Source organism: Gobio gobio, assembly GCF_949357685.1.
Source record: "Gobio gobio genome assembly, chromosome: 12".
Classification (NCBI taxonomy): domain Eukaryota; kingdom Metazoa; phylum Chordata; class Actinopteri; order Cypriniformes; family Gobionidae; genus Gobio; species Gobio gobio.
This window is the reverse complement of record NC_137105.1, coordinates 17901653-17925069: the sequence shown is the minus strand read 5'-3', so window position 1 is coordinate 17925069 and position 23417 is coordinate 17901653. Positions and strand designations below refer to the sequence as shown.

The 23417-nt window shown below is 36.7% G+C and overlaps 1 protein-coding gene across 7 annotated transcripts in view; it reads right to left on the bottom strand.

The window, feature by feature from the left end:
* fam102bb (family with sequence similarity 102 member Bb) overlaps positions 1-22490 on the bottom strand; it is an 80307-nt gene extending 57817 nt beyond the window's left edge. For 5 of the 7 annotated variants that reach the window (XR_013817587.1, XR_013817588.1, XM_079830477.1 and 2 more), the window contains exons 1-3: positions 22023-22487; positions 15644-15764; positions 15530-15559 (exon numbers count right to left, since the gene is read on the bottom strand). Coding sequence is in view for 4 of the 7 variants with exons in the window: in XM_079830477.1 (XP_079686603.1) it covers positions 15530-15559; positions 15644-15764; positions 22023-22156 (285 nt within the window). In the remaining 3 variants the exon portion in view is untranslated. Of the gene's footprint in view, positions 1-15529; positions 15560-15643; positions 15765-22022 lie in introns of all 7 variants that reach the window. The other 2 variants (XR_013817586.1, XM_079830478.1) reach the window with 1 other exon arrangement.
* Between the last annotated feature and the right edge of the window lie 927 nt (positions 22491-23417).

The window sequence follows — 23417 nt, the reverse complement described above, 5'->3', positions numbered from 1 at the left end:
CGATTCTGACTTTAGAACTCACGATTCTGACTTTAGAACTCACGATTCTGACTTTAGAACTCGCGTTTCTGACTTTAGAAATCACGATTCTGACTTTAGAACTCGCAATTCGGACTTTAGAACTCACAATTCTGACTTTAGAACTCGTGATTCTGACTTTAGAACTCACAATTCTGACTTTAGAACTCGCGATTCTGACTTTATATCTCACAATTCTGACTTTAGAACTCGCGATTCTGACTTTAGAACTTGCGATTCTGACTTTATATCTCACAATTCTGACTTTAGAACTTGCAATTCTGACTTTAGTACTCGCGCTTCTTTATATCTCACAATTCTGACTTTATATCCCACAATTCTGACTTTATAACTCGCAATTGCGACTTTACATCACGCAATTCTGACTTTATAACTCGCAATTCTGACTTTAGAACTCGCGATTCTGACTTGAGAACTCGCGTTTCTGACTTTAGAACTCACAATTCTGACTTTAGAACTCGCGATTCTGACTTGAGAACTCACCATTCTGACTTTAGAACTCACGATTCTGACTTTAGAACTAACGATTCTGACTTTAGAACTCACGATTCTGACTTTAGAACTCGCAATTCTGACTTTAGAACTCGCAATTCTGACTTTAGAACTCACAATTCTGATTTTAGAACTCGCGATTCTGACTTTAGAACTCACTATTCTGACTTTAGAACTCACTATTCTGACTTTAGAACTCACGATTCTGACTTTAGAACTCACGATTCTGACTTTAGAACTCACGATTCTGACTTTAGAACTCGCGATTCTGACTTTAGAACTCGCAATTCTGACTTTAGAACTCGCGATTCTGACTTTAGAACTCGCGATTCTGACTTTAGAACTCACAATTCTGACTTTAGAACTCGCGATTCTGACTTTAGAACTCACAATTCTGACTTTAGAACTTGCGATTCTGACTTTATATCTCACAATTCTGACTTTAGAACTTGCGATTCTGACTTTAGATCTCACAATTCTGACTTTAGAACTTGCGATTCTGACTTTATATCTCACAATTCTGACTTTAGAACTTGCAATTCTGACTTTAGTACTCGCGCTTCTTTAAATCTCACAATTCTGACTTTATATCCCACAATTCTGACTTTATAACTCGCAATTGCGACTTTACATCACGCAATTCTGACTTTATAATTCGCAATTCTGACTTTAGAACTCGCGATTCTGACTTTAGAACTCGCGATTCTGACTTTAGAACTCACGATTCTGACTTTAGAACTCGCAATTCTGACTTTAGAACTTGCGATTCTGACTTTAGAACTCACTATTCTGTTTAGAACTCACTATTCTGATTTTAGACTTTGTAACTCGCAATTGCGACTTTATATCTCACAATTCTGACTTAATAACTCGCAATTCTGACTTTAGAACTCGCAATTCTGACTTTAGAACTCGCAATTCTGAATTTAGAACTTGCGATTCTGACTTTAGAACTCACTATTCTGTTTAGAACTCACTATTCTGATTTTAGACTTTGTAACTCGCAATTGCGACTTTATATCTCACGATTCTGACTTTAGAACTCGCAATTCTGACTTTAGAACTCGCAATTCTGACTTTAGAACTCACGATTCTGACTTTAGTTCTGACTTTAGAACTCGCGATTCTGACTTTAGAACTCACGATTCTGACTTTAGAACTCGCAATTCTGACTTTAGAACTCGCAATTCTGACTTTAGAACTCGCAATTCTGACTTTAGAACTCACAACTCTGATTTTAGAACTCGAGATTCTGACTTTAGAACTCACAATTCTGACTTTAGAACTCGCGATTCTGACTTTAGAACTCACAATTCTGACTTTAGAACTCGCGAATCTGACTTTAGAACTCACAATTCTGACTTTAGAACTTGCGATTCTGACTTTATATCTCACAATTCTGACTTTAGAACTTGCGATTCTGACTTTAGATCTCACAATTCTGACTTTAGAACTCGCGATTCTGACTTGAGAACTCGCGATTCTGACTTTAGAACTCACAATTCTGACTTTAGAACTCACAATTCTGACTTTAGAACTCGCAATTCTGACTTGAGAACTCGCAATTCTGACTTGAGAACTCACGATTCTGACTTTAAAACTCGCAATTCTGACTTTAGAACTCGCAATTCTGACTTTAGAACTCACAACTCTGATTTTAGAACTCGAGATTCTGACTTTAGAACTCACAATTCTGACTTTAGAACTCGCGATTGCGACTTTATATCTCACAATTCTGACTTTGTAACTCGCAATTGCGACTTTATATCTCACAATTCTGACTTTGTAACTCGCAATTTGACTTTAGAACTCACTATTCTGACTTTAGAACTCACGATTCTGACTTTAGAACTCACGATTCTGACTTTAGAACTCACGATTCTGACTTTAGAACTCACGATTCTGACTTTAGAACTCACGATTCTGACTTTAGAACTCACGATTCTGACTTTAGAACTCACGATTCTGACTTTAGAAATCGCGATTCTGACTTTAGAACTCGCGATTCTGACTTTAGAACTCGCGATTCTGACTTTAGAACTCACAATTCTGACTTTAGAACTCACAATTCTGACTTTAGAACTTGCGATTCTGACTTTATATCTCACAATTCTGACTTTAGAACTCGCGATTCTGACTTAAGAACTCAATTCTGACTTTAGAACTTGCGATTCTGACTTTATATCTCACAAATCTGACTTTAGAACTTGCGATTCTGACTTTAGATCTCACAATTCTGACTTTAGAACTTGCGATTCTGACTTTTTATCTCAATTCTAACTTTAGAACTCGCTATTCTGACTTGAGAACTCGCGATTCTGACTTTAGAACTCACAATTCTGACTTTAGAACTCACGATTCTGACTTTAGAACTCACGATTCTGACTTTAGAACTCGCGATTCTGACTTGAGAACTCGCGATTCTGACTTTAGAACTCACGATTCTGACTTTAGAACTCACGATTCTGACTTTAGTACTCGCGCTTCTTTATATCTCACAATTCTGACTTTATATCCCACAATTCTGACTTCATAACTCGCAATTGCGACTTTACATCACGCAATTCTGACTTTATAACTCGCAATTCTGACTTTAGAACTCACAATTCTGACTTTAGAACTCACAATTCTGACTTTAGAACTCACAATTCTGACTTTAGAACTCACAATTCTGACTTTAGAACTCACAATTCTGACTTTAGAACTCACAATTCTGACTTTAGAACTCGCGATTCTGACTTTAGAACTCACAATTCTGACTTTAGAACTTGCAATTCTGACTTTATATCTCACAATTCTGACTTTAGAACTTGCAATTCTGACTTTAGTACTCGCGCTTCTTTATATCTCACAATTCTGACTTTATATCCCACAATTCTGACTTTATAACTCGCAATTGCGACTTTACATCACGCAATTCTGACTTTATAACTCGCAATTCTGACTTTAGAACTCGCGATTCTGACTTGAGAACTCGCGTTTCTGACTTTAGAACTCACAATTCTGACTTTAGAACTCGCGATTCTGACTTTAGAACTCACAATTCTGACTTTAGAACTCGCGATTCTGACTTTAGAACTCACAATTCTGACTTTAGAACTTGCGATTCTGACTTTATATCTCACAATTCTGACTTTAGAACTTGCAATTCTGACTTTAGTACTCGCGCTTCTGACTTTAGAACTCGCAATTCTGACTTTAGAACTCGCAATTCTGACTTTAGAACTTGCGATTCTGACTTTAGAACTCACTATTCTGTTTAGAACTCACTATTCTGATTTTAGACTTTGTAACTCGAAATTGCGACTTTATATCTCACAATTCTGACTTAATAACTCGCAATTCTGACTTTAGAACTCGCAATTCTGACTTTAGAACTCGCAATTCTGACTTTAGAACTTGCGATTCTGACTTTAGAACTCACTATTCTGTTTAGAACTCACTATTCTGATTTTAGACTTTGTAACTTCGCAATTGCGACTTTATATCTCACAATCCTGACTTAATAACTCGCAATTCTGACTTTAGAACTCACGATTCTGACTTTAGAACTCGCAATTCTGACTTTAGAACTCGCAATTCTGACTTTAGAACTCACGATTCTGACTTTAGAACTCGCAATTCTGACTTTAGAACTCGCAATTCTGACTTTAGAACTCGCGATTCTGACTTTAGAACTCACTATTCTGTTTAGAACTCACTATTCTGTTTAGAACTCACTATTCTGATTTTAGAACTCGAGATTCTGACTTTAGAACTCGCGATTCTGACTTTAGAACTCGCGATTCTGACTTTAGAACTCGGAATTCTGACTTTAGAACTCGTGATTCTGACTTTAGAACTCACTATTCTGATTTTAGAACTCGCGATTCTGACTTAATAACTCGCAATTCTGACTTTGTAACTCGCAATTGCAACTTTATATCTCACAATTCTGAATTAATAACTCGCAATTCTGACTTTAAAACTTGCAATTTTATTTTAGAACTCGCGATTCTGACTTTAGAACTTACGATTCTGACTTTAGAACTCGCAATTCTGACTTTAGAACTCGCAATTCTGACTTTAGAACTCGCAATTCTGACTTTAGAACTCACGATTCTGACTTTAGAACTCACGATTCTGACTTTGTAACTCGCAATTGCGACTTTATATCTCACAATTCTGACTTTAGAACTCGCAATTCTGACTTTAGAACTCGCGATTCTGACTTTAGAACTCACAATTCTGACTTTAGAACTTGCGATTCTGACTTTATATCTCACAATTCTGAATTTAGAACTTGCAATTCTGACTTTAGTACTCACGCTTCTTTATATCTCACAATTCTGACTTTATATCCCACAATTCTGACTTTATAACTCGCAATTCTGACTTTAGAACTCGCGATTCTGACTTTAGAACTAACGATTCTGACTTTAGAACTCACGATTCTGACTTTAGAACTCACGATTCTGACTTTAGAACTCGCAATTCTGACTTTAGAACTCGCAATTCTGACTTTAGAACTCGCAATTGCGACTTTATATCTCACAATTCTGACTTTAGAACTCGCAATTCTGACTTTAGAACTCTCAATTGCGACTTTATATCTCACAATTCTGACTTTGTAACTCGCAATTTGACTTTAGAACTCACTATTCTGACTTTAGAACTCACGATTCTGACTTTAGAACTCACGATTCTGACTTTAGAACTCACGATTCTGACTTTAGAACTCACGATTCTGACTTTAGAACTCACGATTCTGACTTTAGAACTCGCGTTTCTGACTTTAGAAATCACGATTCTGACTTTAGAACTCGCAATTCGGACTTTAGAACTCACAATTCTGACTTTAGAACTCGTGATTCTGACTTTAGAACTCACAATTCTGACTTTAGAACTCGCGATTCTGACTTTATATCTCACAATTCTGACTTTAGAACTCGCGATTCTGACTTAAGAACTCAAAATTCTGACTTTAGAACTCACGATTCTGACTTTAGAACTCGCAATTCTGACTTTAGAACTCGCAATTCTGACTTTAGAACTCACGATTCTGACTTTAGAACTCACTATTCTGTTTAGAACTCACTATTCTGATTTTAGAACTCGAGATTCTGACTTTAGAACTCGCGATTCTGACTTTAGAACTCACTATTCTGTTTAGAACTCACTATTCTGATTTTAGAACTCGAGATTCTGACTTTAGAACTCACGATTCTGACTTTAGAACTCACGATTCTGACTTTAGAACTAACGATTCTGACTTTAGAACTCACGATTCTGACTTTAGAACTCACTATTCTGTTTAGAACTCACTATTCTGATTTTAGAACTCGAGATTCTGACTTTAGAACTCGCGATTCTGACTTTAGAACTCACTATTCTGTTTAGAACTCACTATTCTGATTTTAGAACTCGAGATTCTGACTTTAGAACTCACGATTCTGACTTTAGAACTCACGATTCTGACTTTAGAACTAACGATTCTGACTTTAGAACTCACGATTCTGACTTTAGAACTCGCAATTCTGACTTTGTAACTCGCAATTTGACTTTAGAACTCACTATTCTGACTTTAGAACTCACTATTCTGACTTTAGAACTCACGATTCTGACTTTAGAACTCACGATTCTGACTTTAGAACTCACGATTCTGACTTTAGTACTCGCGCTTCTTTATATCTCACAATTCTGACTTTATATCCCACAATTCTGACTTCATAACTCGCAATTGCGACTTTACATCACGCAATTCTGACTTTATAACTCGCAATTCTGACTTTAGAACTCACAATTCTGACTTTAGAACTCACAATTCTGACTTTAGAACTCGCGATTCTGACTTTAGAACTCACAATTCTGACTTTAGAACTTGCGATTCTGACTTTATATCTCACAATTCTGACTTTAGAACTTGCAATTCTGACTTTAGTACTCGCGCTTCTCTATATCTCACAATTCTGACTTTATATCCCACAATTCTGACTTTATAACTCGCAATTGCGACTTTACATCACGCAATTCTGACTTTATAACTCGCAATTCTGACTTTAGAACTCGCGATTCTGACTTTAGAACTCACAATTCTGACTTTAGAACTCGCGATTCTGACTTTAGAACTCACAATTCTGACTTTAGAACTCACAATTCTGACTTTAGAACTCGCGATTCTGACTTTAGAACTCACAATTCTGACTTTAGAACTCACAATTCTGACTTTAGAACTCACAATTCTGACTTTAGAACTTGCGATTCTGACTTTATATCTCACAATTCTGACTTTAGAACTTGCAATTCTGACTTTAGTACTCGCGCTTCTGACTTTAGAACTCGCAATTCTGACTTTAGAACTCACTATTCTGTTTAGAACTCACTATTCTGATTTTAGACTTTGTAACTCGAAATTGCGACTTTATATCTCACAATTCTGACTTAATAACTCGCAATTCTGACTTTAGAACTCGCAATTCTGACTTTAGAACTCGCAATTCTGACTTTAGAACTTGCGATTCTGACTTTAGAACTCACTATTCTGTTTAGAACTCACTATTCTGATTTTAGACTTTGTAACTTCGCAATTGCGACTTTATATCTCACAATCCTGACTTAATAACTCGCAATTCTGACTTTAGAACTCACGATTCTGACTTTAGAACTCGCAATTCTGACTTTAGAACTCGCAATTCTGACTTTAGAACTCACAATTCTGACTTTAGAACTCACAATTCTGACTTTAGAACTCGCGATTCTGACTTTAGAACTCACAATTCTGACTTTAGAACTTGCGATTCTGACTTTATATCTCACAATTCTGACTTTAGAACTTGCAATTCTGACTTTAGTACTCGCGCTTCTCTATATCTCACAATTCTGACTTTATATCCCACAATTCTGACTTTATAACTCGCAATTGCGACTTTACATCACGCAATTCTGACTTTATAACTCGCAATTCTGACTTTAGAACTCGCGATTCTGACTTTAGAACTCACAATTCTGACTTTAGAACTCGCGATTCTGACTTTAGAACTCACAATTCTGACTTTAGAACTCACAATTCTGACTTTAGAACTCGCGATTCTGACTTTAGAACTCACAATTCTGACTTTAGAACTCACAATTCTGACTTTAGAACTCACAATTCTGACTTTAGAACTTGCGATTCTGACTTTATATCTCACAATTCTGACTTTAGAACTTGCAATTCTGACTTTAGTACTCGCGCTTCTGACTTTAGAACTCGCAATTCTGACTTTAGAACTCACTATTCTGTTTAGAACTCACTATTCTGATTTTAGACTTTGTAACTCGAAATTGCGACTTTATATCTCACAATTCTGACTTAATAACTCGCAATTCTGACTTTAGAACTCGCAATTCTGACTTTAGAACTCGCAATTCTGACTTTAGAACTTGCGATTCTGACTTTAGAACTCACTATTCTGTTTAGAACTCACTATTCTGATTTTAGACTTTGTAACTTCGCAATTGCGACTTTATATCTCACAATCCTGACTTAATAACTCGCAATTCTGACTTTAGAACTCACGATTCTGACTTTAGAACTCGCAATTCTGACTTTAGAACTCGCAATTCTGACTTTAGAACTCACGATTCTGACTTTAGAACTCGCAATTCTGACTTTAGAACTCGCAATTCTGACTTTAGAACTCGCGATTCTGACTTTAGAACTCACTATTCTGTTTAGAACTCACTATTCTGTTTAGAACTCACTATTCTGATTTTAGAACTCGAGATTCTGACTTTAGAACTCGCGATTCTGACTTTAGAACTCGCGATTCTGACTTTAGAACTCGGAATTCTGACTTTAGAACTCGTGATTCTGACTTTAGAACTCACTATTCTGATTTTAGAACTCGCGATTCTGACTTAATAACTCGCAATTCTGACTTTGTAACTCGCAATTGCAACTTTATATCTCACAATTCTGAATTAATAACTCGCAATTCTGACTTTAAAACTTGCAATTTTATTTTAGAACTCGCGATTCTGACTTTAGAACTTACGATTCTGACTTTAGAACTCGCAATTCTGACTTTAGAACTCGCAATTCTGACTTTAGAACTCGCAATTCTGACTTTAGAACTCACGATTCTGACTTTAGAACTCACGATTCTGACTTTGTAACTCGCAATTGCGACTTTATATCTCACAATTCTGACTTTAGAACTCGCAATTCTGACTTTAGAACTCGCGATTCTGACTTTAGAACTCACAATTCTGACTTTAGAACTTGCGATTCTGACTTTATATCTCACAATTCTGAATTTAGAACTTGCAATTCTGACTTTAGTACTCACGCTTCTTTATATCTCACAATTCTGACTTTATATCCCACAATTCTGACTTTATAACTCGCAATTCTGACTTTAGAACTCGCGATTCTGACTTTAGAACTAACGATTCTGACTTTAGAACTCACGATTCTGACTTTAGAACTCACGATTCTGACTTTAGAACTCGCAATTCTGACTTTAGAACTCGCAATTCTGACTTTAGAACTCGCAATTGCGACTTTATATCTCACAATTCTGACTTTAGAACTCGCAATTCTGACTTTAGAACTCTCAATTGCGACTTTATATCTCACAATTCTGACTTTGTAACTCGCAATTTGACTTTAGAACTCACTATTCTGACTTTAGAACTCACGATTCTGACTTTAGAACTCACGATTCTGACTTTAGAACTCACGATTCTGACTTTAGAACTCACGATTCTGACTTTAGAACTCGCGTTTCTGACTTTAGAAATCACGATTCTGACTTTAGAACTCGCAATTCGGACTTTAGAACTCACAATTCTGACTTTAGAACTCGTGATTCTGACTTTAGAACTCACAATTCTGACTTTAGAACTCGCGATTCTGACTTTATATCTCACAATTCTGACTTTAGAACTCGCGATTCTGACTTAAGAACTCAAAATTCTGACTTTAGAACTCACGATTCTGACTTTAGAACTCGCAATTCTGACTTTAGAACTCACGATTCTGACTTTAGAACTCACTATTCTGTTTAGAACTCACTATTCTGATTTTAGAACTCGAGATTCTGACTTTAGAACTCGCGATTCTGACTTTAGAACTCACTATTCTGTTTAGAACTCACTATTCTGATTTTAGAACTCGAGATTCTGACTTTAGAACTCACGATTCTGACTTTAGAACTCACGATTCTGACTTTAGAACTAACGATTCTGACTTTAGAACTCACGATTCTGACTTTAGAACTCACTATTCTGTTTAGAACTCACTATTCTGATTTTAGAACTCGAGATTCTGACTTTAGAACTCGCGATTCTGACTTTAGAACTCACTATTCTGTTTAGAACTCACTATTCTGATTTTAGAACTCGAGATTCTGACTTTAGAACTCACGATTCTGACTTTAGAACTCACGATTCTGACTTTAGAACTAACGATTCTGACTTTAGAACTCACGATTCTGACTTTAGAACTCGCAATTCTGACTTTGTAACTCGCAATTTGACTTTAGAACTCACTATTCTGACTTTAGAACTCACTATTCTGACTTTAGAACTCACGATTCTGACTTTAGAACTCACGATTCTGACTTTAGAACTCACGATTCTGACTTTAGTACTCGCGCTTCTTTATATCTCACAATTCTGACTTTATATCCCACAATTCTGACTTCATAACTCGCAATTGCGACTTTACATCACGCAATTCTGACTTTATAACTCGCAATTCTGACTTTAGAACTCACAATTCTGACTTTAGAACTCACAATTCTGACTTTAGAACTCGCGATTCTGACTTTAGAACTCACAATTCTGACTTTAGAACTTGCGATTCTGACTTTATATCTCACAATTCTGACTTTAGAACTTGCAATTCTGACTTTAGTACTCGCGCTTCTCTATATCTCACAATTCTGACTTTATATCCCACAATTCTGACTTTATAACTCGCAATTGCGACTTTACATCACGCAATTCTGACTTTATAACTCGCAATTCTGACTTTAGAACTCGCGATTCTGACTTTAGAACTCACGATTCTGACTTTAGAACTCGCAATTCTGACTTTAGAACTCGCAATTCTGACTTTAGAACTCACGATTCTGACTTTAGAACTCACAATTCTGACTTTAGAACTCGCAATTCTGACTTTAGAACTCGCGATTCTGACTTTAGAACTCACTATTCTGTTTAGAACTCACTATTCTGTTTAGAACTCACTATTCTGATTTTAGAACTCGAGATTCTGACTTTAGAACTCGCGATTCTGACTTTAGAACTCGCGATTCTGACTTTAGAACTCGGAATTCTGACTTTAGAACTCGTGATTCTGACTTTAGAACTCACTATTCTGATTTTAGAACTCGCGATTCTGACTTAATAACTCGCAATTCTGACTTTGTAACTCGCAATTGCAACTTTATATCTCACAATTCTGAATTAATAACTCGCAATTCTGACTTTAAAACTTGCAATTTTATTTTAGAACTCGCGATTCTGACTTTAGAACTTACGATTCTGACTTTAGAACTCGCAATTCTGACTTTAGAACTCGCAATTCTGACTTTAGAACTCGCAATTCTGACTTTAGAACTCACGATTCTGACTTTAGAACTCACGATTCTGACTTTGTAACTCGCAATTGCGACTTTATATCTCACAATTCTGACTTTAGAACTCGCAATTCTGACTTTAGAACTCGCGATTCTGACTTTAGAACTCACAATTCTGACTTTAGAACTTGCGATTCTGACTTTATATCTCACAATTCTGAATTTAGAACTTGCAATTCTGACTTTAGTACTCACGCTTCTTTATATCTCACAATTCTGACTTTATATCCCACAATTCTGACTTTATAACTCGCAATTCTGACTTTAGAACTCGCGATTCTGACTTTAGAACTAACGATTCTGACTTTAGAACTCACGATTCTGACTTTAGAACTCACGATTCTGACTTTAGAACTCGCAATTCTGACTTTAGAACTCGCAATTCTGACTTTAGAACTCGCAATTGCGACTTTATATCTCACAATTCTGACTTTAGAACTCGCAATTCTGACTTTAGAACTCTCAATTGCGACTTTATATCTCACAATTCTGACTTTGTAACTCGCAATTTGACTTTAGAACTCACTATTCTGACTTTAGAACTCACGATTCTGACTTTAGAACTCACGATTCTGACTTTAGAACTCACGATTCTGACTTTAGAACTCACGATTCTGACTTTAGAACTCACGATTCTGACTTTAGAACTCGCGTTTCTGACTTTAGAAATCACGATTCTGACTTTAGAACTCGCAATTCGGACTTTAGAACTCACAATTCTGACTTTAGAACTCGTGATTCTGACTTTAGAACTCACAATTCTGACTTTAGAACTCGCGATTCTGACTTTATATCTCACAATTCTGACTTTAGAACTCGCGATTCTGACTTAAGAACTCAAAATTCTGACTTTAGAACTCACGATTCTGACTTTAGAACTCGCAATTCTGACTTTAGAACTCGCAATTCTGACTTTAGAACTCACGATTCTGACTTTAGAACTCACTATTCTGTTTAGAACTCACTATTCTGATTTTAGAACTCGAGATTCTGACTTTAGAACTCGCGATTCTGACTTTAGAACTCACTATTCTGTTTAGAACTCACTATTCTGATTTTAGAACTCGAGATTCTGACTTTAGAACTCACGATTCTGACTTTAGAACTCACGATTCTGACTTTAGAACTAACGATTCTGACTTTAGAACTCACGATTCTGACTTTAGAACTCACTATTCTGTTTAGAACTCACTATTCTGATTTTAGAACTCGAGATTCTGACTTTAGAACTCGCGATTCTGACTTTAGAACTCACTATTCTGTTTAGAACTCACTATTCTGATTTTAGAACTCGAGATTCTGACTTTAGAACTCACGATTCTGACTTTAGAACTCACGATTCTGACTTTAGAACTAACGATTCTGACTTTAGAACTCACGATTCTGACTTTAGAACTCGCAATTCTGACTTTGTAACTCGCAATTTGACTTTAGAACTCACTATTCTGACTTTAGAACTCACTATTCTGACTTTAGAACTCACGATTCTGACTTTAGAACTCACGATTCTGACTTTAGAACTCACGATTCTGACTTTAGTACTCGCGCTTCTTTATATCTCACAATTCTGACTTTATATCCCACAATTCTGACTTCATAACTCGCAATTGCGACTTTACATCACGCAATTCTGACTTTATAACTCGCAATTCTGACTTTAGAACTCACAATTCTGACTTTAGAACTCACAATTCTGACTTTAGAACTCGCGATTCTGACTTTAGAACTCACAATTCTGACTTTAGAACTTGCGATTCTGACTTTATATCTCACAATTCTGACTTTAGAACTTGCAATTCTGACTTTAGTACTCGCGCTTCTCTATATCTCACAATTCTGACTTTATATCCCACAATTCTGACTTTATAACTCGCAATTGCGACTTTACATCACGCAATTCTGACTTTATAACTCGCAATTCTGACTTTAGAACTCGCGATTCTGACTTTAGAACTCACAATTCTGACTTTAGAACTCGCGATTCTGACTTTAGAACTCACAATTCTGACTTTAGAACTCACAATTCTGACTTTAGAACTCGCGATTCTGACTTTAGAACTCACAATTCTGACTTTAGAACTCACAATTCTGACTTTAGAACTCACAATTCTGACTTTAGAACTTGCGATTCTGACTTTATATCTCACAATTCTGACTTTAGAACTTGCAATTCTGACTTTAGTACTCGCGCTTCTGACTTTAGAACTCGCAATTCTGACTTTAGAACTCACTATTCTGTTTAGAACTCACTATTCTGATTTTAGACTTTGTAACTCGAAATTGCGACTTTATATCTCACAATTCTGACTTAATAACTCGCAATTCTGACTTTAGAACTCGCAATTCTGACTTTAGAACTCGCAATTCTGACTTTAGAACTTGCGATTCTGACTTTAGAACTCACTATTCTGTTTAGAACTCACTATTCTGATTTTAGACTTTGTAACTTCGCAATTGCGACTTTATATCTCACAATCCTGACTTAATAACTCGCAATTCTGACTTTAGAACTCACGATTCTGACTTTAGAACTCGCAATTCTGACTTTAGAACTCGCAATTCTGACTTTAGAACTCACGATTCTGACTTTAGAACTCACGATTCTGACTTTAGTTCTGACTTTAGAACTCGCGATTCTGACTTTAGAACTCACTATTCTGTTTAGAACTCACTATTCTGATTTTAGAACTCGAGATTCTGACTTTAGAACTCGCGATTCTGTTTAGAACTCACTATTCTGATTTTAGACTTTGTAACTTCGCAATTGCGACTTTATATCTCACAATCCTGACTTAATAACTCGCAATTCTGACTTTAGAACTCGCGATTCTGACTTTAGAACTCGCAATTGCGACTTTATATCTCACAATTCTGACTTTAGAACTCGCGATTTGACTTTAGAACTCACTATTCTGACTTTAGAACTCACGATTCTGACTTTAGAACTCGCGATTCTGACTTTAGAACTCACAATTCTGACTTTAGAACTCACTATTCTGACTTTATAACTCACTATTCTGACTTTATAACTCGCGATTCTGACTTTAAAACTCGCAATTGCGACTTTATATCTCACAATTCTGACATAATAACTCGCAATTCTGACTTTAGAACTCGCAATTCTGACTTTAGAACTCACGATTCTGACTTTAGAACTCACGATTCTGACTTTAGAACTCACGATTCTGACTTTAGAACTCACGATTCTGACTTTAGAACTCACGATTCTGACTTTAGAACTTGCGATTCTGACTTTAGAACTTGTGATTCTGACTTTAGAACTTGCGATTCTGACTTTAGAACTCGCAATTCTGACTTTGTAACTCACTATTCTGACTTTAGAACTCGCAATTCTGACTTTAGAACTCGCAATTCTGACTTTAGAACTCGCGATTCTCAATTTAGAACTCGCGATTCTCACTTTAGAACTCACTATTAGTGATGCACCGATCATGATTTTAAATACAAAATAGAAAAATACAAAGAAAACCGTCCGGTTGCCCATCGCACGCTAGAAGCGAAAACCGGCCGGTTCCGATTTTTGTCCGGTCAACCGGTGCATCCCTACTCACTATTGCGCGTTTATATCTCGCAATTCAGAGAAAAAAAGAATTGCGAGATGGAAACACAATTGTGAGATAAAAAGTTACAATTATCTTTTAAAATGTTTATTTTGTGGCGGAAACACGCTTCCATACATTTTAGCTTTTTTTAATAGTTGATTTAAATGGTCCTGCAGTATGACTACTATTTTAATATATAAAAATATTTCATATAGCCTTTTAATTAACATCATGCAATAAAAACCACATGTATAATAATTACAAAACAACAAGAAAATGCTTTTTAAAAGTCTTTTTAGATGACTTACAGCAGTGGTTCTCAAACTTTTTATACCAAGTACCACCTCAGAAAATATTTGGCTCTCCAAGTACCACCATAATGACCAACATTAAAATACAACAAACTATTCAGCTTCAGCTCTGCACAGTTCAAAAACTGTTTGTTCCTAATTAGAATATGTATTGTTGTCAGCCACTTTAACATTGTAAATAAACAATTTGTACTTTAACACTGCACTGTGCTTACATACAGGTAAATAAAATAATTAAATAATGATTAAATTTAAATGTGTTGTACAGTTAAATTAAAACTGTACTGTAATTAAATGTACAACAAAAGCTTTACTAAAATAAAGATTACATTAAAATGTATGCTTTTTAACATTAATTTGTTTAGTGATTCCTCTTTGTACCACTAGAGACAGCCTGAGTACCACTAGTGGTACTCGTACCACACTTTGAGAACCACTGACTTACAGCATGTCACACATTGCACAGATACCCAAATATATTGAATAGTGTTGGTATGTTTAATTAAAAAAAAATTACCTTTGCGTAAGTCTTTCCACCTTTTAGTTCCTGTTACATAAAAAAATAAATCTTAGTATTTCGACTCCAAACTGTTTATTGCAAACAACAGAGTGTGCTGGAATGTGTCTGTACCTTTCTGACTGAAACTCGACACACACAGGGGTCAAGGACTCCGGTTCCAGCATTAGCGCTCATTTTACAGGGAAAGGAGAATCTTTTTCTCCAGCGTACACAGTTTGCCTGGACCGTCTCCCTGTAAAACGCAAAAACACATCGGGTTGCTAATGCAAGGTGTCATCAGAACACAGCCTTGGCTCAAGGCTTTAAAACAAACATGCACTCATCCAAATCAGTGTGAACCCTCCCTCACACCATCTGATCTGCATTTGCAAAATCCAACAGGCTGGACAGTTCCTGAAGCATTGCTCCTCTGGGAGATTTTGAAATTATTTCACAACTGAATGAGTCACATAATCCAGCCCCAATACAATAGAGAGATTTTGATATTCACTTCAAGTTGACTGCATTAATAGTCTGACTCACATTCTGTGATTAATTAGAGCCTGGAGTCAGAAGGCCATACTGACAACAAGAAGTTTAATTAATTTCCCATCTGAAAATGGACCTCCCTGTGCAGGAGTGTTCTGATTCCTAATTAGACAGATGTTTGCAGACATGGCAGATGAGTGAGACCCAGAGGGCTTTTGGAGAGATTTGAGTCTATGAAATGAACTGCAGGGAAATTGTGATGCTATTATACACATGCAAGAGAGTGAACACAACACTATAAGCATGTGAATTTCAGAATGAAGTGTTTTGTCAAAATTGTAGTCACAGGACAAGGCTGCTAACTCAAAGATTGCATGTTAAATGCAAGGTCGTGCTCTTATAGGCACTCCAGAGGGACGTTCCTGACGAATTGCTTCGGTCAAGCAGCATAGCTTGTAAAACTAGATTTTCACATATGACTAAAATGTCGGTGGTATTGAGGGAAAGTGTACCATATTAATAAATAAATCTTTCCTTAAAAGCATATATAGACTGTTGCTTCTTTTGCTCTCATTTGTAAGTCGCTTTGGATAAAAGCGTCTGCTAAATGACTAAATGTAAACGTAAAATGTAATAGACTGTCCACAATGACATCTATGGGAAACACAGCCAATATAACTGACTTTATATTGACTTTATATTACTGATAATCGGACACCTCCCATCCAGCTGGGGAGATTCCCTACCATGAGGCTTGCGCTTAGTGCCGAGTGAGTCATTGGGTAAAAAACAGCCTCTATTCCATGAACCAGAATAAACCACAGCTGGATTAACCCCTCAACTCGGATTCTCTCACCATAGCAGCAGAGGTCAATGACTTCCCTAAACAATGTCAATATATTTATCCTTCCAACTGGAAATGGTAACACTTTACAATAAGGTTTCTTAAGTTAACATTAGATAACTACTTTAGTTAACATGAATTAAGAATGAACACTTAATTAATGTTAATTACAACATTTACTAATACATCATTAAAATAAAAAAGTTGTATTTATTTGTCAACATAAGCTAATGCTGTGAACTAACATGAACAAACAATGAACGACGGTATTTTTAGTAACAAAGATGAATAAATACTGTAACAAATGTTATTCGTTGTAAGTTCATGTTAGTTAATACATTAACTAATGTTAACTAATGAAACCTTATTGTAAAGTGTTACCAAGAAATGATTTTCCTTCCACTAAACATGGGTGGTTTCTAAGGAAATAAACAGAGGGAGAGTTCCTTACATCACAATGACACATGTAGGAAACACATGTAGCCTGTTCAGCTGATTCATAATGGCATTAATGCACAAAATATCACACATTTTATTCGCAATAGATGGGCAGAGGAAAATGATCATGAGACCTCAGACTTAGCCAGCACTGAAAACCCTCTTGACTAAAGGTACATTTACACGACAACGATGGCTGTACTAAAAGCAGGAAAAGTTTTCCTTGTCGTTTTTCGTGTACAGATGATAGCATTTTCAAAACATTCTGCCAAAACGACTAAAAACGCCGTATTATGCATGCCAGGCCAGTAGTTGGCGATGTCAACTTTGTAACAAAACACTACGTGCCTATAGACTGAACACGTAATACGCATTCACATGATGTCACCATTTTCACAAATTCCCATTTTTGTTGTTTACATGGAGATGATAATCTCATTTTTAAAAAGTTAGCGTTTACAGGCCCCCAAAATGCAGCATAAAAAGTTTCCTGTTTTTAGTTGAAAACGGTGTCGTGTAAACAGCCCCAAGGCTCTACAGATCTTTGCATGACTCACTGTAAACAACACCCTGCATTTCACTTTATAAATTGAGCTCTTGACATGCATATTACAAAAAACATTGACAAGTTAAATCAATGCAAAATGAATTTAGCAAGCCATTTTCCTCTGTAATAAGACATATTTAAGCGAAACAGGATACTAATCAAGATGCCATCAAATGATATTACATTACGATTTCATGTTGATTTGAACTGTTATTACTCCTTAGCGCTCCATTATCAGTCCAAAGTGCCGCATTGCTGCCTCTTCCCACCAACATAAAAGGTGGCACTGCAAAATGATAATAAAAGGAGGACATGATAATGTCAGGTAATGTGACTCCTTTCCTAACCAATATGATTATAGGCAAATTACTGGCAGCGAGACTATAAAAGAAAACCTGCAGACTCATAAATCAGACATACAACCCCGCCAAGGCCAAAGCTCCGATCGATACAGGATGCTCCATCTTTGTAATAACTGCACCACAGGTCAAACTTAGACTTTTGCTTTCCAGCCAAAGCATAATGAATAATGTTTAGCCCCTAACTCTCTGATATAATAGACATCATTGGTGGTGCACAGAGCTTACTGGAACAATTCAGCATCACAATGACTCATTATAACCTTCCCTACAAAGCACTAATGATGTGAAAACACAAAGAACATAATGAATCCGGTAGCATAAGGTGCTAATGGCATGTATTACTAACCCAAATGAAAACAATCTACCATATCTACCTCATTATCTTTCTGGAAAACAATGGTACTGTACTTTTTTCCATTGGTTCATTAGACACAATTATGCATGTGCTAGAGTCATTAGCATCACTGCTCTCACAGGAATAACAAGCTGTGAAATGTCATAGATAGGCTTGATTATGCCAAAATGTGCAACAGGCCTAATATTGTAATACAGAACCATAACCATGACAAGCCACTGGTCTGATTTCCGTATTTAGAATATATGCCGTTGCCATGGCAAAGTCAGCTGAACGAATGAGAGCAGGAGTGCTTTGGTTCTGTATGCTTCTTCCTTAGGTTCTCCCACAGGATGTCTGCAATGAAACAAGAGTTCTTCAAAAGGATCACCACAGGCGGATGGAGGCAAACTCGAGGCTAGAGGGAGATAAACTCACAAACCTCAGACACTCCCTGCAAACTGCATAATTGAAAAGAGAAGCACTGATGTAGCCCAATCTAGATCTAAGCTGCTGCGGTGTTAGCTCTTGTATGGATGAATAAACTTCTTGCTTATGTATTGTGGTAGAGTTGCTTTGAGGAGAATTTGTCATTGTGAAGTTTGACAGCCCACTTTCACTGACTGACACGTTCATATTTAACTATGGGAAGCTTTTGTACTGCGGAGCTCCAAAAGAGAGTGAATGACAATCGTTGCAGCACAGACAAAGAGTTTGTGATGATGTTTTAACTGAGAGGAAAGCTGATTTTGTATGGACCAATTCATCTGACAATTATTTATCCAATTTATTGTTTAATTGGACATTCCACATCTTGATCAGTGCACATTTAAGTCTATATAAAAATGTAACGCATTGTGTACAAAAATTTGTTGCAATATACATTTTAACTAAAATAAATCAAAATTAATAAACCACAAACCTGACTAATCAACAATAAAATGTTCCTTTCTCCTGGATGCTAATGTAGAACTGTTCAATGCCACAGGGCCTTTAAAAAAAAAATCAGTCTGTTCCATTAAAAAAAAAAAAAAAACAGTCTGTTCATAAAGAAGTAAACCGGGACAGAAACATGAGTGACAATATTCCTAAAGCTCAAACAGTAGAACATGGTGCTAGCAACACCAAGATCACGGGTCTGATTCTCAGGGAATGCATGAACTGATCAAATGTATACCTTGAATATACAATGTACAGGGGTTGGACAATGAAACACCTGGTTTTAGACCACAATAATTTATTTGTATTGTGTACGGCCTCCTCTCACAGAATCAAGTCCTGCACAGTGGTCAGAGGGATTTTGAGCCATTCCTCTTGAGTCTTCCAGAACAGTGGCCAGGTCATTATGTGATGCTGGTGGAGGAAAACATTTTCTGACCTGCACCAACAAAATACCCAAAAGGGGCTCAAAAATATTTAGATCTGGTGACTGTGCAGGCCTTCACTATCATGTTCATTAAACCATTCAGTCACAAGTTTTGCTGTGTGTATTGGTACATTATTGTGCTGATACATGGCTCAACATGGCTGTTTGAACCATTAGGTGCACATGTTCCTCTAGAAAGGTTCGGCAGTCCTTGGCAGTGACGCCCATCAATCACAGTAGGGAATGCCATGATATTGTAACCCAAACCATCACTGGTCCACCCCCATGCATGGGCATGCAACAGCCCGGGTGTTAAGCCTCTTTGAGCTTCTCCACAACGTAACTCCCACGGATGTGGGAAAGACAGTTAAGGTGGACCCATCAAGAACAATACATGTTTCACATTGTCCACAGCCCAAGATTTGCACTGTTGGAACCAATGAATCCAACAATTGGCATTGGTACGAGTGACTGAAGTTTTGGCTATAGCAGCCCAACCATGAATATTGACTCTGTGAAGCTCCTGACAAAACATTTTGGTGGAAATAGGAGGATCAAGAAGTGGATTTAATTCTGGATACGATTTTGGATACAATCCGGGTTAGTACCAGGACATTTCTTCAGACACTTCCTCTTGCGTCGACAGTTACTCCAGTTGAATGTAGTTCATCCTACGTGATGGTATGCTGGCATTATCCTGGATACTATAGCTCTCGATACACCACAAAGACTTGCACAGATGAGCCAGTAAGACACGCACCAACAATTTGTCCTCTTATGAACTGATATGTCTCCCATTATGTTGTGTGGATTGCAATATCTTATGTACAGCTGTGCTATTGCTCTGCTAATTCAACCATCACAATCTGCTCTTACTGATGGAAGGTAAAATCAGTGAAGATTGGCCACCAGGCCGTATATATAGGCGCGAATCATCCAACACTATATTAGCCAGTGTTTCGGTTTCATTAAATAAATGTAACATTACATATTACTGGAGAGTCCAGCACTTGACTCTCACATTTACAAGACATGTATCATTCAGAAATAATCTGTAACACTAAACCGTTCTCTTTGCTGCTCTACATTTAAAACCACCCCCTCAGTTGTGATGAATTAACATCCATCATGTAGGTCAACTTGTGTGCAGGTCTGAGAACAGCGCACTGAGCGCAGCGCATTCACACATCAAACACACACACATACAATTTTAATGCGTGGCCTGAAGTGACTCAGCACAAGACCTGCTTTAAAATATAGTGCAAGTAGCATACAGGATGTGGTTAATATATTGCAATTAATACAAATTAAAAACAGCAAGTAAACGCAGACCAAATTTTGTTGGTTCTTCTGACAAAAATGTATTTTGCCAGTGAGTTAAAGTGACTTTTAGCTCAGGTTTCAGCATTATTTTTCAACTGCCAATGTCAGTGACATCTTCATATACACACAAAATCCAAGAGCAGCCCACTTTTTTAATGATTATGTTTTAATCCATGCCCTCTGCCATACTATTACTAACTAATATTTACAAAAATTACATGTCAGCTTTCTAGAGCACCGGGCCATTTCATTTTGAGTAAAAAATAAGTCATGTAGGTCCTGCATGGTGTAATATTCATAAGCTATTAAGGTTTAAACTTCCTTTGAATATGAAAATACGACTTGCATGCTGATATTTGAGTAGTTTGGGCAACGTTTTTGACACCTAAAGTTGACTAAAATTAATTTGAAATCTAACGAATTCCTTTTTTGAGTAAATACCCTATAATATGGACATATGTAAAATAATCCTACATTAACATGACATATTAAGAAGTTACCATTTAATTTGCTTTGAAATTATCCGGCCTATACAAAAACATAAAGTGACTTGAGTCTTGACATAAGTAATAATGTACAAGTATACACATTACACACGAACGTTAAACAACTAACGTTAACAATTAGGGAAACATAAGAGCCTCTATCCCACAACTGAACATGTACTACTGTATGTGCACTAATTTCTGATTCTGTATATGTTTTGGTTATGCTTTATTCGAAAGCAATACAGAATTAAACCAGCCAAATATCACGTATCCCCCAATAATACCCATCTTCATTCCTCCACATTTCACAGCCTCCTTACCTCGATGACTCCTCCGAGAATCCGCCGTCGAGCAGGCGGACTTTACAGAACAGAACTCCGTTCACGAACGGAACCGACGACAGCTCGTCAAGCTCAAAATCCACTCTGAACTTAAACTTCTTTTTCTTCATCATCTTGACGTCGATTACTACCAGTCCTGTTACCGCTCGATAGTACCTTTGGTCATACGCGGTGAAGCAGCATCACTTTTATTTGCACATTTTGGTTAACCTCTGTTGTTGGAGCTGATAGCCGTTAGCCACTACTAGAATCTCCCTTTGCTTATGTTGAGAGAAAGCTATGCTAACGGTGATAATACAGTCCTAACGGATTCTTCTGTCATTAACTACATAGTTACATTCAGAACAATGTTACTGAAAACGGCTATGCAGTAGTCTGTGGATGATGGACTGTTTCGCTCCGCAGAGGCTTGTGTTGTGCTGCTGTATTGTGTTGTCGTGTAGTAGTGGAAACACAGGCGACGTTTCTTAAAGGGCCAGTCAACTCATAAAGCGAAATGAAATAGGGGAATAAAGGACAAGTCATAGTTCAACACATGTATAAAAAATGTGTTAAGGATTGTAAATAATCTTGATAGAACTACACAAACGAAGAAATATAATGTACCAATGTACAATCTTGTGGCTTAAAGGTACAGTACTGATGTTACGGGAGTCTCCCGTATTTTGCAAAGTGTGTCCCATTGATTTTAATATCGGACACGGTGGGGAAAGACTCAGCATGGAACGCATAGGCTACTCTATTTCTCCCGCTCATTCCCATACAAACGCACACGCATATAATGCAGACACACTCGCACAGACACGTGAAAATACACTGAAACTATCAATAAAAAAAAGTTTCGTATTTAAAAGCTTTGTAACATAATTTTTTAAATACAACATCTGATTTTGAACAATGTCTTCTCATGTCATAATATTTATTAATAGCAACAACAATAATAGTAAAAATAGATTATTATTATTATTATTTACATTATTATGTAATGTATTTTGTATTATTTTGGTTCTTATCTTTTTGCTTTTCTTGTTGCTGTTCTACATACAGTAAGTGTTGGGTCCTACCTGTGGGCATACATTTTAATTATAATAAATAATAAATCAATTGTACCAGTGCCTTCCGTCTCTTATATATTAGTCTGGAGCCTGTTCTTTTATATTGGAGCTCTTGGTGCAGACCTGTTTGTTGAAAGAGTTTGGTTCATTTGGTCAATGCGAACGCAGATTTCATGTAAATGACTGGTGTGAGTTATGAAATGAAAGGGTAAACTTCACCACTAAAAACTTCAGCGTGGGATGCTTCTGAGTCTAGAGTCACGCAGTAATATGGCACAACACTGACCACTGGTGGTTAGTAGTCTAACAACTGTCACTT